Source organism: Vitis vinifera, chromosome 18 (genome assembly GCF_030704535.1).
Source record: "Vitis vinifera cultivar Pinot Noir 40024 chromosome 18, ASM3070453v1".
NCBI classification, from domain to species: Eukaryota; Viridiplantae; Streptophyta; class Magnoliopsida; order Vitales; family Vitaceae; genus Vitis; species Vitis vinifera.
The window spans coordinates 11,392,700-11,409,689 of NC_081822.1; the positions used below are offsets into that span (position 1 = coordinate 11,392,700).

Sequence of the window (16,990 nt, forward strand, 5' to 3'; positions counted from 1 at the left end):
CATGTATCCTCGATAAAGACACTTTGATATCTTATAGGATTGAGATAATGTATCTCATTGGATGATCCAAAGAACATGTAATCATGAAATCTGAGGCCGTAGTAATTCCTTAAATAGAATTTGACATATAATATTTATAAGTTAGAGTACATCCATTGATCAAATGATAGAAGGATTTGTAATTCAAGGATTAGAGAGGTAATCTTAATGGGTTGATTACACTATCCTGTTAGATTACAAATACCGATTTATGGGAAGTTTACTTACAATGAATAGTAGATTAGGGACTCAAACTTTGTCTCATAATTTTATAAGATACTGAAGTGCAATTGACTTTCTTTAATAGAATGTTGAGTCAACTTCACAATTGGATTATGATGATGCTAGTATTTTCCTATGGGTCCCAGTGGTCCTTGTTCAAGCTTCTAATTCATGGTGTCAGATCTTATTTGAGGGATTTGGGTTTATAATTCATAAGTATGTATAAGGGCATTTTGGTAAAAATGTAAGATTGTACTAGATCTTATGAATGGTCTTTTTGGATTGGTGGTTTGGACAAAATAATTAATTGGAGCCTATTAAGATTAATTAATAAATTAGGACTCAAGTGGGTAGGATTAGGTAACCTAAGCTTAGTTTAGGCTCAAGTCACTTAAGCTCATAAAGAACCCTATATAAACCTCCTTAACAGTTTTGGGCTTAGGATTTTGGCATTTTGTCTACCTTCTTCCAAAGAGAAATTGAGAAAATACCTAGCCAGGAGGAGGATCCCACCTTTCTCATGTGCTAGAATCCAAGAAGAGAGAGATTAGGTGAAAGATCGTTGCGTAGATGAGCTCCACAGTGGACTATCGCAGATTCGACATCTTCTTAAGATTAGATTTAATATGGGAACATCCAGATCGCAAATATAGTTTTTCTAATCTCTAGATCAAATATCAGTATAGGTTTTTTAATGCCATATTTCCGTTGTGCTTAAATCTAAAGAAGGCTAGGATAGAATGCATGCACTCTACGAGATACAGGACCAGGGAATGGAGCAATCGAAGGTTTCTAGCATATTTAAAGGTGATTTGGCACGCTAATTTTTTTTGTCTACAAATTATCCCCATTTCAAAGCATTGCACATGCATGTACTTGTCATGCGCACAATGTGGGGCTTCAAGTTCTTTTTTTTCTTTATCACATAAAATTTTCAAATGTCAATAGGAAGTTTTCTAATTTCCAATATTTCCTTCCTTTATGACAAATAGAACTTCTAGATTTTTTTCCTCTCTTATGGGATGTCAAAGAAAACTTTCATGTTAACAGGAATATTTTCCTATTCTTGATATTTTTTCTTCCTTCTTTTAGTAAATATCTTTTTTTTTTTACTTTCCTCTTAATTTATTAAAAAATAAGGGGATACCTTCAAGAAGCACCATCTACACAATTTGTGAGAAGTCTCTTATTATAGCATTCTTCCAAGGTTAAAAGAAGTCTCTACTCTTTAATGCTATTGCATTCTTTCAATGTTGTGAGTAGTCTCATGTTCTCCTATGCTATTTCATTCTAGTGTGATGAGTAGTATCCTATTCTCCAAAACTATTGTCTTATTCTGATGTTGCAAATAGTATCCTACTCGTTGTTAGTACTACTATGTTCTTTTAGTATTAGAAGTTATCTTATTTTTTGCTATTATTGTATTCTCAAAATTATCATCTATATTTGAACACGAAAAAAAAATTTCCTCTTTTTTTTTTTTTTGGCTATATCATCATTACTACAATCAACGATGGACCGGTGACTATTGGTCTATGCAAGCAAATAGTTAACTATTTACTTAGACCATTAACCATTTTTTTAGAAAAGATGACCTTCTTCAAGTGTTTTAAAAGGGACACTATCACCATCCTTAAGGATGAGAGCTATGAACTTGAAGAAGGAACAAATCTTTTAGTACATATGACACTTCTTAGTTCTCAAGTTGTATGAGGTTCAATAAGAGAGGACTCAACACGTGGCTTCTCTTGGTTATGGGTGGTGTTTTGCAAGCTCACCCATCTTGGACATCCAAAGTCTTTCCAAACAAAGGTAGCTCCCAATGTTGTACCTGTAAAACTCTTGTAATCACACTAATGACAAGATCCAACATAACTTAAGTCATTGCATTGATTCAAGAGAGGTTGCATGGGGCATTTCATTTAGGGCTCTTAGAGAATCTTTCTTCACTACAGGGTATTGGGAGTAGGTGGAGTACATCTTGAGCCGTCATGGGAAGGTACTAAAGGAGTCTAAAGTTTTTTATGCCATCTTTGCCTCCTTATTCAGCTATATTAGCCATGCTCTCGCTGTTAAAGCTTTTTGAGACCGTTAGTGTTCTACTACCAACACTCTCCACACTTCCATAGAAGTCTCTATCTCCCTATTGGATTGTTACTACATCAATGGACAACCTATTATGGGACTGTTCTATTATGAGTTAGCTCCTGGTATTTAAGAACTGCCCAATGTTAAGGAGTCTACACTTCTAACCACATTCCACTATGTTTAGCAAAACACCAACCTTATGCTCAATGATTAGGGCTTGATACTTGAAAACATTGTTTGCACAAGGCTCGCAAAAGACCAATGAGTATGGGAGTATTTGACTTTGTGGTGTGACAAACACAACACCTGCATTATGTGGTTTAAACCTAGTTGAAGATCCTTGTCAATGAAGATGATGGTCTCACAACATGTAGCACAATGAGGGTATTTTCCTTTTCATTTTGTTGAAATTTGGCATTCAAAGTTAGGGTTTTAATTTAGGAAAGTATTTTAGGAATAAAAAAGGAGAGATCATTTAGGATATTTCCTTAGGATTCAGTTTCCTAATTTTAGGAGAGAATCAAGCTGGATTGATATTTTCTTATTCAGTCATTTGTGTAAATATATGTGTATGGTGTGTACCAAAAAATCAATAAAAGGAATTCAGAAATTCTTCACATTTGTCTACCTCATTTATTTTTGCAACATAATGTTTTGGTTTTCTTAATGTACAAATCAGAGTACTTCTCATTTCTTTAGGAATTTGTAACGACTCTTGAATGTTGAAATCTAGTGGCAAACAATTTAGGCTTGCCACTACCTCTTCCTCCTCTTCTTTGGATTGGTCCAACCCAATAGTAAGGGTGTCCTCTTTTTACTTAGCTTCATCTTCATCAGGGTTTTCATAGCAGGAAACCATACCACAGATTGTAATAGTTCCATTGTTGAAGAATCCTGGGGAAAGTACTCCCCTAGGGAGATGGGAGTCAAAGTTTTCTCCTTTGAGAGGTTGTCAACTTGCACCACCAATTGTTTCTTTTTTGGCTTCTTTTTTCTCTTCTTTTCGAGTGTTGACGAGTGTTTCACCTGCATCATTCCTTTCTAAAAGGATTGGGTTGTGGATGAGACAACTGGTTCCTACGGGGTTTTCACTGAGTCACCAAGGTCCGTCCTTCCTCATCATCCATAGTTAACTCGCTATTATGCATGAGCTGGGTGGAAGCATCATTGCACAAATTCTGCTTGTGCATTATGGATGTTAATGGTGGAGCCACTGTAGGTTTAAAGAGGGCTGGTAACCCCCTAAAACCTTGAAAAATAAACAGGTCCTTCCTTGAGAGAAAAGAGAAAGTCTTACATTGTTCCCCTAAACTAGAAGAAAAAAAAAATAAACAAAGAATTGACTTACCCATGAAGAGCCTTTAAATTTGGAAGTAGAATTAAAATTTTCTAAAATGTTATCCTTGACAAGTTAAGGAACCAAAATATATATATAAATAAATAATGACCAACTTAAGTGGTTTAAAACAATAATATATATATATATATATATATGAGTGTAATTCTTGAATTTTTATTAAATTTGTCTAGTTTAAAAATTAGTTTTTAAAATTAATTATAAATATATTTAACTAATATTTTTGGATATTTTCATAGATTCATAGTTGGTAAGCCACATGTGATTATGTGTGTAATTTAACAATTTACATTTTTTAAATTATTTTTTCATATTTTATTAAAATTATTTAACAAGCTTATTATAAAAATATAAAATATAATTTTTTTTAAGAGAATGATGATTAATTATTTTATGTTAGTGCATTGTTCATTTATATATATATTTTTAATTTAATATTGATTTTAATATTTTATTTCATTTTGTTGCTACACAACAATGCCCCCTCTAAGATAATTTCCTAGCACCACACTGACAGATGCTTTAGGTTGGCTAGTACTAAAAGATGCCCCAAGTGTTTAAGGTGTGATAGCATGAGTGGTCTTATTAAGGCTTATAGAGGTATGAGTTTGAAATACCCAAAGGTAAGAGTAGCATGGTTGGACTCCACCACTTTCCTCCCTAAGTTCAACTGGATCTTTAATATCTTACAAAGTTCATTATCACCTTCTTTAAGGTGAAACACTTTACCATTGGGTGACTGATGATCTAGTAGTACTTAGAGCACTTCAGTTATTAACTTGCCCTATCTCTTCAAGGAGTTTGCACTCAGGCAACTCGATGACCTTTTTTTTAAGTAGGTCTTCCAATTTGTTGGACATATCTGAGTCTAGAAAATGATATTTCTTCTCCCCCATCTTTTTCAAGGTAGGGCGATGCCTTTCTTTTTTTTAGATCAGTTTTACCTTATTGCTCTCTTTTCTTTTGTCTCACATGGAGATTTTAATAGGAGGCTTATTAATTATCATCAACTCCTTAGTAGTCTTTTTAAGATCTTATTGGCCTTCTTCTCATCATTTCTCTCCCTTTACTCAGCAATAGAGTCTTTCTTTATACCATAGTTGGCTATGCTAAGCCTCATGTCATGTGCTCGGGTGGCTAACCCTTCAGAAGTGAAGGGTCAAATCCGTTGAAGGATGTATAGCAAACTAAAATATATCCTTGTAGGCACATCTCTACCGTCAAGGCTGCAAATAGTCAATCCTTATAGTCAAGATTTAAGGAGCATCAATGATTAATGTAGTCCACCACTACCAATCATTTCGTTGTTTGGTGTTAGCAAGCTCTATCATGCTCATAGTTTGCCCAGTACTATAAAAGCAATTTAAGAATTCCCATTCTATTTGATCTTAACTATCAATGCATTCAGGCTCAAGATCCATACACCAATCAAAGGCATTTCCTCAAAGTGAGAAAACACATTGCTTGATGAGAAGGTTGTCTTCTATAACAACACTGTTATAGGTTTCGACAAAATGGGTAACATGTTATTTAAGGTTCCCATTTCCATCAAATTGTTGAAATTTAGGAGGTTGAAAACTTGCAAGCACGTGCAATTTATCGATCTTATTTGTGTAGAGCTTCTAGTAGAAAAGAAACCTATGTGATGGTCCACAGTACTAAGCCCTAATTGTATTGGTTATCATATCTTGTAATTGTTGGAAAAATAAAGTTGCATCGACATCAATGCATAACGAGTATCAACACACATTTTTCACCTCAATTTTATTCATGAGTAATGATATTGACATATCTTTCTCCTTGACTATCATAGGAGTGGAGTTAGAATGTTTTGGTCACACTTCTTCTTTTGAAATTCCAGTTAGTAATCCAGGACATAATGTCACAACCTGTTCAAAATGATCCTCAATTGACTTATATAAGGGAGCAGGAAACTTCTTGAACTACCTGAAGTCATCTACGAGTGGAGGAGTATAGAAGATTCTAAAGAAATCTAGGGACATCCACACAACTCTACACAATGAATGAAAGATAAAGGAAAAGTGTGGAAATTTCTAAAGAGTTCCAAATATCTCTTATACATACCTTGTATATAGGATTTATACAGGACGTTTAAGATATTTCTAAAGAAGTAGGAACCTTTAAGGGTTCCAGAGAGTTCCAGAGGTGCCTATAAATAAAGGATGACCTCATTTGACCAAAACACCAAGCACTTGAGAGAATTCCTAACCTTGTAAGGCATTCTTGCCTAATACAAGTCCCATTCTTTTAAATTCTCTTAGTGTTGCTTCCTTCGTCATTCCTAGTTGCTTAGTCGTGTGCATGGCTTCACATAGCAAGCTAAAATCGGGGAAAGTTGACTTAGCAACGTCAAGTGACTTAAGTTATCCAAGTGTCTTACATATAAGCTTAGAAAACACTTAAGTGTGTGACAATAAACTCATGCTAGAGTTAGCATCAAAGGCAGAGGAAAATGACTTTTCCTCAAAGTCCTTCAAGGTCGCTACACACTTCTTAGATGGAGAATTTTAATCCTTTCCCCCCATTGAGCTAAGGTGATGACTGGTTGGTGTTTGTTGTGTGCTTCCACCATTTCCACTTGGCAAAAATGCATGTCTTTGCTTCAATTGCAAGTGTAATGGGCATCTTCAATTGCTACAAGATATATGGTCCATAAAGGTGTTGTGCGATGGTGTAATGACAGCCTTGTCATCACCTTTGTTGACGCATGCAACTAGAGTCTTCTTCGAAGCCATTGGTTTGATGATGGCCTTGGTTGGCGAAGTAGATGACAAGGATACCAGTTGTCCATAAATTTCTATGCACAAATTTCCGGTGTTCCTACAAATTTAAACAAGAAAAGAATAGAGAGAGCACTAAAATTCAGATTTATTAAAAAAATAGAGAGCATGTAAAAACCCTTTATGGTGAATCATTTGATTTTTATCACAAAAGAGAAAAGTATCTCCTCTTAGGTGTAATCATGGGCTTGGAGTATTTTGTTCTCGAATGGAATTTGTTGATAACAAAATAATAGCATGTGAAAGGGATGTTCCTTTATTTTTCTCTTTCTTAAAGACTTAAACAACTTGAATCACTTACAAATATGGAATCCACAAACTCGTATGGATTCCACACGTGTCATTCTTCCACCAAACTTGAGTGTGCAATCCACATTCTCCTATTGAGGGTGGGAGAATGGCACACATTTTGTGCATCTTATTTTCTCACAAACTTATAATGTGGAATCCACATACTCATGCAACTTTAGGTAGACTTTTAAGGATTCCTTGGCTCACTTCTCTAAAGATCCTTATACTGAAGGAGCACACCTCTATTTATAGGTGCAGTTAGGATTCAATTGGTATTTCCAAATATTTAGTTTGCATGATGATTCCCTAATTTTGGTAATTTCCTCCTTAGTTGATGAAGGCTTCCAATAAGATAATATACAATTTTATTCTCTTTCAGCTTTAATTTGATTTGGCATTGATTTGATTTAATTTTTTAACTTTGCTAGACTTAATTTCATAGCCTAACAAAATGTTGCCATGTGTCATTGGGAAAACATATGATGCTTGATCAGTTGGGTCCCACGTGTACCCTCCAAATATTCAGCCATTTGTCAAACTCCAATTTCTTGATTTGAAGGTGATTTGGGCCTACCAAATTTTTAATGTCTACTATTACTTCTAGGAATTATATGATCTAAATGTCTAATCCTATAATTCTTAGGGCATGCATTCTCCTTGCTAAGGAACCTCAAGTTGTAAATTCACATGACTTTGCTGTGCCAAATGTCCAATTAATATGCCCAATCATGTAATTCTTAGGGTAGACATTTCTCTTACAGAGGCACTTGAGTTGTAAATTCACACCACTTTGATGTCCCAAATGTCCAATTAATATGCATAAGGAACCTCAATTTGCAAATAAATTCACACCACTTTTAATTGGTGAACCCCCAGGTTTTAAACACCTCCTTTGTATTTCTGAAGGAGTTACCACTTTTAATTGGGTACCACAGCTTGCCTAGAGCCTAATTGGTAGTTAGTCTGCCCATCCAGCTATAGCAAAGGCAATGCCATGAGTACACTCCTCCTGAGTAACCTGGATCTTATCACATTGTAACCCATATCAGATATGCTGAAAGTTCAGAAATCATACTATATATATTCCAAATTCTCTTCCTTGCAAGTGTTCCTGGAACATACTTAAGGAGGAAAACAATTCATACTACTTGAATGTCTTCATCTGATAGAAAAAGAGAACTGCCTAAAATAATTAAGCCAAAATACAATACAGCAATAAAGTCAAGATAACAAAGGTTATATTATGACTGCATGTACTAATATGAGAGATATAGACTCTATAATTTCCACGAAACATATCAAGCTTATAGTTAACCAGCAAGAATCCAGTGGACATTACCTGACTAGAAAATTTCTTTTCCTTGACAATGAAATATAAGGTTGCAAGTAATAAGCATATTCCATGGCCCCAATCACCAAACATTACAGCAAAAAGGAAAGGGAATGTAATAATCACGTATACACCAGGATTCACTTCCTGATACTTGGCCACCCTGAAATATTATTGAATTAGTTGATCTCTACTATTGGATGATGCCACTTAAACATTTAGCCAAGTACTTCTATAGGGCAATACCATTTGAAAAATAACAAGTAAACCAATCATCTAAGGTTGAAAAAAATATGAATTAGTGGAATAGAGAAAAATCTACTATGATTACATGGCTGTATTTCAGAGACAAAAAATTAAGTGACTTAACATGTGTAAAATATCTAAACTTCAACATTTGAACTAGGACAAATGAGCTGTTGCAGCTACAAACAAGAATCATAAATATATACTTTATTATGCACATCTAAACAAGTAATGCTGTTTTTAGTCTTGCTCTTACTATTATCATCAATCAATGTGACGGCTCCCTGCATCCATGTCTAAACCTATGAAGTTGAAAGAATCATAACAAAATAAAAACCAACTAAGGTGAAGAAAATTATATGATCCAGTAAACAGGTAATAAGGGGGATTATCATGCCAGGACCAAATCATTCCCTGCTATTGTGAAACTTATTTTCAGTTCTTCAATATGCGACAAGGAATCCCATCCTAGCATTATATTTTTGAGTTTCAGGTATGCTACTGTTCAACCCGCAATATATATATATAAACAGTTCTGCCAACACCATGGCCATATCCTCATCCCAAGTTTCCTTTAATTCAATGATTTGGAAGATTTAAGAACTTAAGAGAACAATTAAGAGTTCTCATGAGTAGCCATATCAATTAGGTTTCCTTTTTAGTAGACACATGCATATATATATATATATATATTGGTCACTTAATACCTATAAAAATAGTTGTTTAATGTGGAGAACAAGAAATAATAAGCATATTCTAATAGTGAGGTTCTATTATTCTCCACTAGGTGAGACTCTTAGAAGGCACTAATGAGAATCTTAGGTTTATCCTATCTCCTCTATCTTTTCTTTCTTTTTTCACTTTCCTATTTCTCCACTATCACCTTAATTCCTAGTTCCCCTCCTAAAATCTCAAAAGCATGGCCCTAAACCACCTTGTTAGATTGTAGAGAACCACCTTATGATTGTCCTATAACAAAAGAGCACAAAAAGAAGGCATCATGTTTAGCTATGACCATTATCAAGCCCTTCGTAACTAAATAATTTCCATAGCCAACATGCTTGCAAGGGAAAAATATTCCAATCAAGTAACAATTTCAGCCTCAATGGTGAATCCCTCTCTAACATTTTTGGAGAAGATTTTAATCATGACACCTCTCTAGTTGATACCTTTAGCCAAGAGAAAGAATACCTTAGTTCTAGCCAAGTTGATAGCTTTGTGCCCTTAAGCATCTAACTTCCATAGAACTTGCATCCTTTCATAAACCCAACCTGTGGCAATTACCAATGGGTGATTGTACTTGTAATTTTTTATTTTCTTCTAGGTGATTTCTGTAAAAAGAAATTTTAGATACTGTAAAGATCTAGATCTATGGACCCACTATGAAACTTAGTCTTCTTACTTTTCTAATTTTGAGCCTTGTTTAGCCTTAGAGATGGCAAAACCTGGGCTTTTTTGGGTAACTTGGCTTGGCTCACCTTAAATGGGATAAGTTCGAGAAAATTGCACTTAAGTTTTGGTAGACCATTGGTATAGGAATTGTTTTGAAACCTAGAGCACGGTTGTGCTTTTGTCAACCCACCCTACCTTAGTTATATAGATGGAATGATATTTTGCCCTTATTCATTCTCAAGTATACTTGTATTTACAAACACAAGGCAGTTGAGCAAAAATGTAATAATATTAAGGGTAATCTTTGCATGAGGCAGTGAATCCAAAATAATGGAACTTTTCGAGAATTGAGGTTGCATTTATGTTACAAATCTGTAGAACTTTCTTGTTTCTATCTTTAACTAGGCGGAAACTTCTTTGTAATGTCAAGTCCTATTTAGGATATACCATTGCACATTTTAGCACAAGAGAACCGCTCCTTTAAACTTAGTATTGTCCCCCAACCAACTGACATGGAGAACTCAAGTTGATAAACAATGCTTAATACATGACTAAAAACTAGAAAGGGAAATGACAAAACCATCTAACTTGACCCAAGTTGGTACCAAATTAGGGTAAGGATCCAATGTCCTTAGTTGGCCCACCTTAATCCACTCACACCTTTAAGGGTTTGGTCTGAGCTATGAAATTATTTTTTTCTATGAGGTAAGGTTGATATAAGGGTGAATAATTCAAAGTCTACCTCATTGACATCCTTACTTTCTAGTTTTTGTTTGGGTTTAAATGAACATGATCTAATTGGATTAAACATTTGTCTGTTTGTTTGTATTAGAGATTCTTGTAGAATGGAAACCTCTTCCACACACGATTCAAAGTCACGGTAGCAGCAACTGACTTGGAGAGTCCCAAAACATATCAGTCTCGGTGTATTGACTCGGTATCGAACGACACGCAAAATAAGATAATTAGCACGTTCAAAAAATTATAAAATATTATATAAATTATCAAAAAAAAAAAACACAATTAAATAAGCTCAACAAAATTAAAAAAAAAAAACAAAAACAAAATTGTCTCATGTTTAACATTATTTAAATATTTATAAAAACATCTGTTGAAAGTTATTTATGATAATGCTAATAATGGAAAATTATTTTATTTCAAATATAATAACATTTTTACTAAAAAACATACAATACAATAATCAATTCCTTATTAAATGACAAAAGAGCTCAAAATCATCATCATCAAATATAAATATAAATTAAAAAAATATTAAAAATAGAATCTTTATATAATATAATATAAATATATTTAATATCATGTATAATATTATCATTAAATCGCATCTTATACCATCCATATAAATGCATTTTTCTTTACCAAATTGGGGCTCAATTCCTACCTTACAAATAAATACATTTTATACCATAAATAATTTTACCAATAAATAATATCTTATACAGTCATACCATGCATATAAAATTATAAATTCATATAAATTAATAGTTTACAAATTTCAGCTTCCACCATACACATACAATCCATATAAAATTATAAATCTATATAAATTAATAGTTTACCTTCCATCATGCACATATCATCCATATAAGATTATAAATCCATATAAATTAATAGTTTACCAATTTTGGCTTCCACCGTACACATATTATCCATATAAATTAATTATTTACCAATTTCAGCTTCCACCATACCAGCATCCATATAAATACACGTATATAAATATTCAAATTTACCAATTTCAGCTTCAAGCCTTCCACCCACACATAGTCACACACCACGACTATCAACACCCATAACCGAAGGGAGATGATTGTGAGGGTTGCCTTGTCGGCGTCAAGTTGCCATCACTGGCGCACCAAAGTTCCTATACTTTGGCAATGCTCAATTTGTGATTAGGCAAGTAAATATGAAATCTGTGTACCCTCATCATTTTCTAATTTTTCCTTTTAAAGACTAACAAAAAGGTCACGAGTTGGTTTCAATTTGTTTTTTTTTTGTTTTTCTTCTTTGATATTCTCATTAATGGGTTGAAAGATTTAATTTCAAAATCACAGGTATTTTCTTTTGAAGAAGAATCTTTGATTTCTTTGAAAATATTTTGATTTTTGTTGTGATGGGAAAAAAAAGAGAATCTTCATATTCTTTGGGATTTTTTTTTTGTAACCTAACCGAGTCTCAACCGAGTCATTTGAGTCTTCCTAATTCAATGTCAAGTTTGTGCATTGTATCGTATCTGGTATGGGACTTATCACAGCCAGCGTCGAGGTGGATACGACTTGATACTTCAAACACTGAATCCAATAATTACCATACAAACATTCCATTAAAGCATAGATTTCAAACTCAATGACTTGTCCTTCTTTGGCACTTTTATAGAAGGCCTTAATCATGACATATCTAAGATTTCTAAAGACACCTACAATCCTAAGATGTTTAGGACTACCTATAGAGTAATCATTGAAATTAAAATTGTAGAAGCGAGGTTCAAAGTATCGGCTGAGTCCGGTACGACTCTATCAAGTCGTATCCACCTTGATGTTGGCCGCGACGAGTCCAATACCAATTACAATACAACCATGGACGAAAAAATCGGTAAATATTGCGGATTTTTCATTGATATATCGGGTATCAGAGGAGGATAGAGACGATAAGTGGTACCAATATATCCTTCTTCGATTTTTCAAATTTTTTCTTCATTTTCACTGATATATCTTCTATGTTATCAGTGAAACACCGATGTTTTACCAATTTTTCGATAATATAGCCAATTTTTCGATTTACTAACACGTCATCACATTTATCATTTTATATTAAAATTTATTTTTATCATTTTAAGGCCTAAACTGGGGCCTATATTTTCCCATGGCCCATTTAGCACAATTAGTTGATAGCTCACAAGGGTCACCTTATTAAATAGGTGGTTGTTTTCTTGTGGGATTCTTTTTAAGATGTTAAAGCAAAAAACACCTTAAAAGCAAGGACAAGGATATGAAACCAAGTTCTCATGTTTGAGATTTCACAATGCACCAATGGAGTGAACATTCCTTAACAATTTTCAATTACATGAGTATATATGCATATATATACACGTTTGAGATTTCACAACGCACCAGTGGAGTGAACATCCTTTAACAGTTTTCAATCACATGAGTATATATATATATATATATATATATATATTATCATCATTTCTTTTTTACCATTCAATGTATCCAAATAAAATATATTGTCATTTAATATTAATATGTTTTCAAATTCAATATATTATTATTTATTGAGTATATCTGTCTAATATTACAAATTTATCATACATATGTCAATTTGTTCATTAAAACAACTTTAATACATGTATTATTGTTTTTCTATCATTTTTTTAAGTTTTTCAACATTTTCATGAGTTTTGATTAATTTTTGTTTCACTGATATTTTATGTTAGAATATTCATCGATGTTTCCCAATACATCCGTAAAATTCAACTACCAATATATTCATCAAAACCGATATTTTTATCCTTGAATATAATGCACAAACTCAACATTGAATCGGTAAAACTAGGATAACTTGGTTGAGATTCCAAGTTAACTCGGCCGACTCAATTAGGTTATAGAAAAATTCCCAAACAATACGGAGATTCTCTTTTATTTCTCATCACAACAAAAATAAAAATATTTTCAGAGAAATCAAAGATTCCTCTTCAAAAGAAAACACTCGTGATTCTGAAACTGAATCTTTCAACCCATCAATGAGAACATCAAAGAAGAAGAAAAAAACCAAATTGAAAGCAACCCATGACCCTTTCGAAAGTCTTTAAAAGGAGAAATCAGCAAAGGATGAGAGCACACAGATTTCATTTTACTTACTTGACCATAAATTGAGCATTGCTGGAGTGTAGGAGCTTTTGTGTGCCGATGGTGGTGACTCAATGCTGGCAAGGCAACCCTCACAATAATCTCCCTCCAGTCGTGGGTGCCGACAATCATGGTGTGTGACTATGTGTGGGTGGAAGGCTTGAAACGACAGTCACGATGTGTGTGGGTGGAAAGCTTGAAGCTCAAACTGGTAAAGTTGAAGATTTAATTACATGTATTTATATGGATGCTAATATGGTAGAAGCTGGAATTGGTAAACAATTAATTTATATGAATTTATAATTTTATATGGATAGTATGTGTATGGTGGAAGCTAAAATTGGTAAACTCTTAATTTATGTGGATTTATAATTTTATATGGATGATATGTGTATGATGGAAGGTAAATTTATAATTTTATATGAATTGTATGTGTATGGTGGAAGTTGAAATTGGTAAACTATTAATTTATATGGATTTATAATTTTATAAGAAAGTATGACCGTATAAGATATTATTTATTGGTAAAATTATTTATGGTATAAAATATATTTATTGATAAGGTAGAAATTGAGTTTCAATTTGATAAAGAAAAATTCATTTATATGGATGGTATGGAATGGGATTTAATGATAATATTATGGATGATATTAAATATATTTATGTTATATTCTATAGAGAATATATTTTTAATTTTTTAATTTATATTTATATTTGATGATGATGATTTTGAGTCTCCTCGTCATTCATCATGAAATTGATTATTGTATTTTGTTTTTTAGTAAAAATTTTATTATATTTGAAATAAAATAATTTTTTATTCTTAGTATTATCATAAATAATGTTAAATATGAGACAATTTTGTTGTATTAATTTTTTTGAACATATTTAATTGTACCTATTTTTTTTATATAATATTTTATAATTTTTTGAATATTTTAATTATCTTATTTTGCGTATCGTCTGATATCAAGCTAATACACCGAGACTAATACGCTTCGAGATCCTCGAAGTTAATTACTGATACCGTAATTTTGAACCATGTGTGGAAAAGGTTTCTATTTTACAAGAACCTCCAATGCAAGCAAATAGGCAAATTTTCAATCCAAATATATTATGCTCATTTAAACCTAAACAAAAGCTAGAGAAACTAAGGATGCCAATGAGGTAGACTTTGAATGATTCACCCTTATATCAACCTTACCTCATAGAAAAAAGCTTAAACCAAACCTACAAAGGTGTGGGTGGATTAAGGTGGGCCTACTAAGGACATTGGATCATTTCCCTACCTTGCCCTAATTTGATACCAACTAAGGTCAAGTTAGATGGTTTTGTCCTTTCCCTTTCTAGTTTTTAGTCATGTTTTAGGTATTGTTTATCAACTTGAGTTCTCCATGTCACTTAGTTGGGGGACAATACTAAGTCTAAAGAAGCAATTGTCTTGTGCTAAAATGTGCAATGGTATATTCTAAATAGGACTGACATTACAAAGAAATTTCCACCTTGTTAAAGATAAGAACGGGAAAGTTATATAGATTTGCAACATAAATCTAACCTCAATTCTTGAAAAGTTCCATTATTTTGAATTCGTTGCCTCATACAAGGATTCCCCTCAATATTATTGCACTTTTGCTTAACTACCCCATATCTCTAAATACAAGTATGCTTCAAAATGAATAAAGGCAAAATATCATTCCATCTATATAACTAAGGTATGGTGGGTTGACAAAATCACAACTGTGCACTAGGTTTCAAAACAATCCTTATACCAATGGTCTACCCAAACTTAAAGTGCAATTTTCTCAAACTTGACCCACTTAAGGTGAGCCAAGCCAAGTTGCCCAAAAAAAAACCTAAATTTTGCCATCTCTAGGACAAACCAAGGCCCAAGATTAGCAAAGAAAGAAAACTAAGGTGGTGTTTGTTTTTTTTACTTAATTTTAAATAGAACTTTAATGCTTAATAGTGTTAAGTATTAGGTTGTTTATTTTTTTAATATTTTATTTCTATTAAATATTAAAAAGTAAAATAAAACCAACATGTTACTTTTTCCATTTAGAAAAAGCCAAATATTTTGGCTTTTTTTATTCAGCAAAAAGTTTATAATAAGTCATAAAAAAGTAAAAAAACAAATGACCTCTAAGTTTCATAGTGAATCCATGGATCCAGATATTTACAATATCTAAAATTTCTTTTTACCCAAATCACCTAGAAGAAAATAAAAAAAAATATAAGTGCAATCACCTATTGGTAAATCCGGATTTCTCCATTCCTTGTCCCTGAATCTTGTAGGGTGTATGCAAACTATCCTAGGTTTCTCTAAATCTATCGCAACATAAAATATGACTATAAAAACTATATTAGAATAAATATCTAGAGATATAATACTTACACTTGGATCTAGATGTTCCCATATCACTTTCTGGCGGTGAAGAATGTCTCAAGGTCTTATACACCCAAGATCTTCCGCCCAACAACTTGAACCACAATCTTGGCGCTATAAAGTATGGGCTTTGGAAATGAGGAAGTTATGTCTCTCTCTCTTTTTAAAGGTGGAAGACGACTCCCATAAAAAAATGATGGAAATCCTAACCCCTAAGGGGCTATTTATAGGGTCTCCTAGTGGACTTAAATGACTTGAACCTAATAAGACTTAGGTCACTTAATCTAGTCCAAAATAAGTCCTAATTGATTAATTAACCATACAAGACTATCTAATTAATCAATTAACCTAATCTAAAGACCTTGCTCACTATCCTTTGTGCAACCTTGCATAATTATCAAAGCGCCCTTATGCACAAGAGTAAATCTAGAGTCAATTCAACTCTCATAAACTGTGTCATCATGGTATATAAGCTTTAAAGTGGGACCACTAAGACCCATAGAAGTACAAACTCCCTAATAATCCAATTCTAAAGTTGATTCAACATTTCACTAAAAATAATCAATCGCACTTTAGTACCCTATGTAAATAACAACAAGATGAAGTTCAAATCTGTGAGTTACTGTCAATTGTATGCAGGCTCCACATGAACTGATGTTCGTAATCTAGCAAGGTAGTGTTATTACCTATCAAGATTACTTCTTCAATCCTTTAGTTATAAATCTCACTTATTATGTAATCAAATGACATAATTTAGCTCTTAGCATATCTCAAATTCCACTTAAAGAATTACTGTGGCACCACAGATTTCATGATCACATGTCCTTTGGATTACCCAAGGGAATATACTGTCTTAATCCCATGAGATATCATGGTATCTATATTGAGAATGTCTATTGCCACCAACCTCCATTAATAGTGTTGAGCTGTAAATATAATAAGAGAATTATTTTCCTATTATATTAGTTTCCT

At 32.9% G+C, this 16,990-nt stretch overlaps 1 protein-coding gene across 2 annotated transcripts in view; it reads right to left on the bottom strand.

The window, feature by feature from the left end:
* LOC100255659 (V-type proton ATPase subunit a2) overlaps nt 1–16,990 on the bottom strand; it is a 46,252-nt gene that overhangs the window by 15,258 nt on the left and 14,004 nt on the right. For both annotated transcript variants that reach the window (XM_010666454.3, XM_010666455.2), the window contains exon 11: nt 8,138–8,291. In XM_010666454.3, the coding sequence (XP_010664756.1) occupies nt 8,138–8,291 (154 nt within the window). The remainder of the gene's footprint in view (nt 1–8,137; nt 8,292–16,990) is intronic.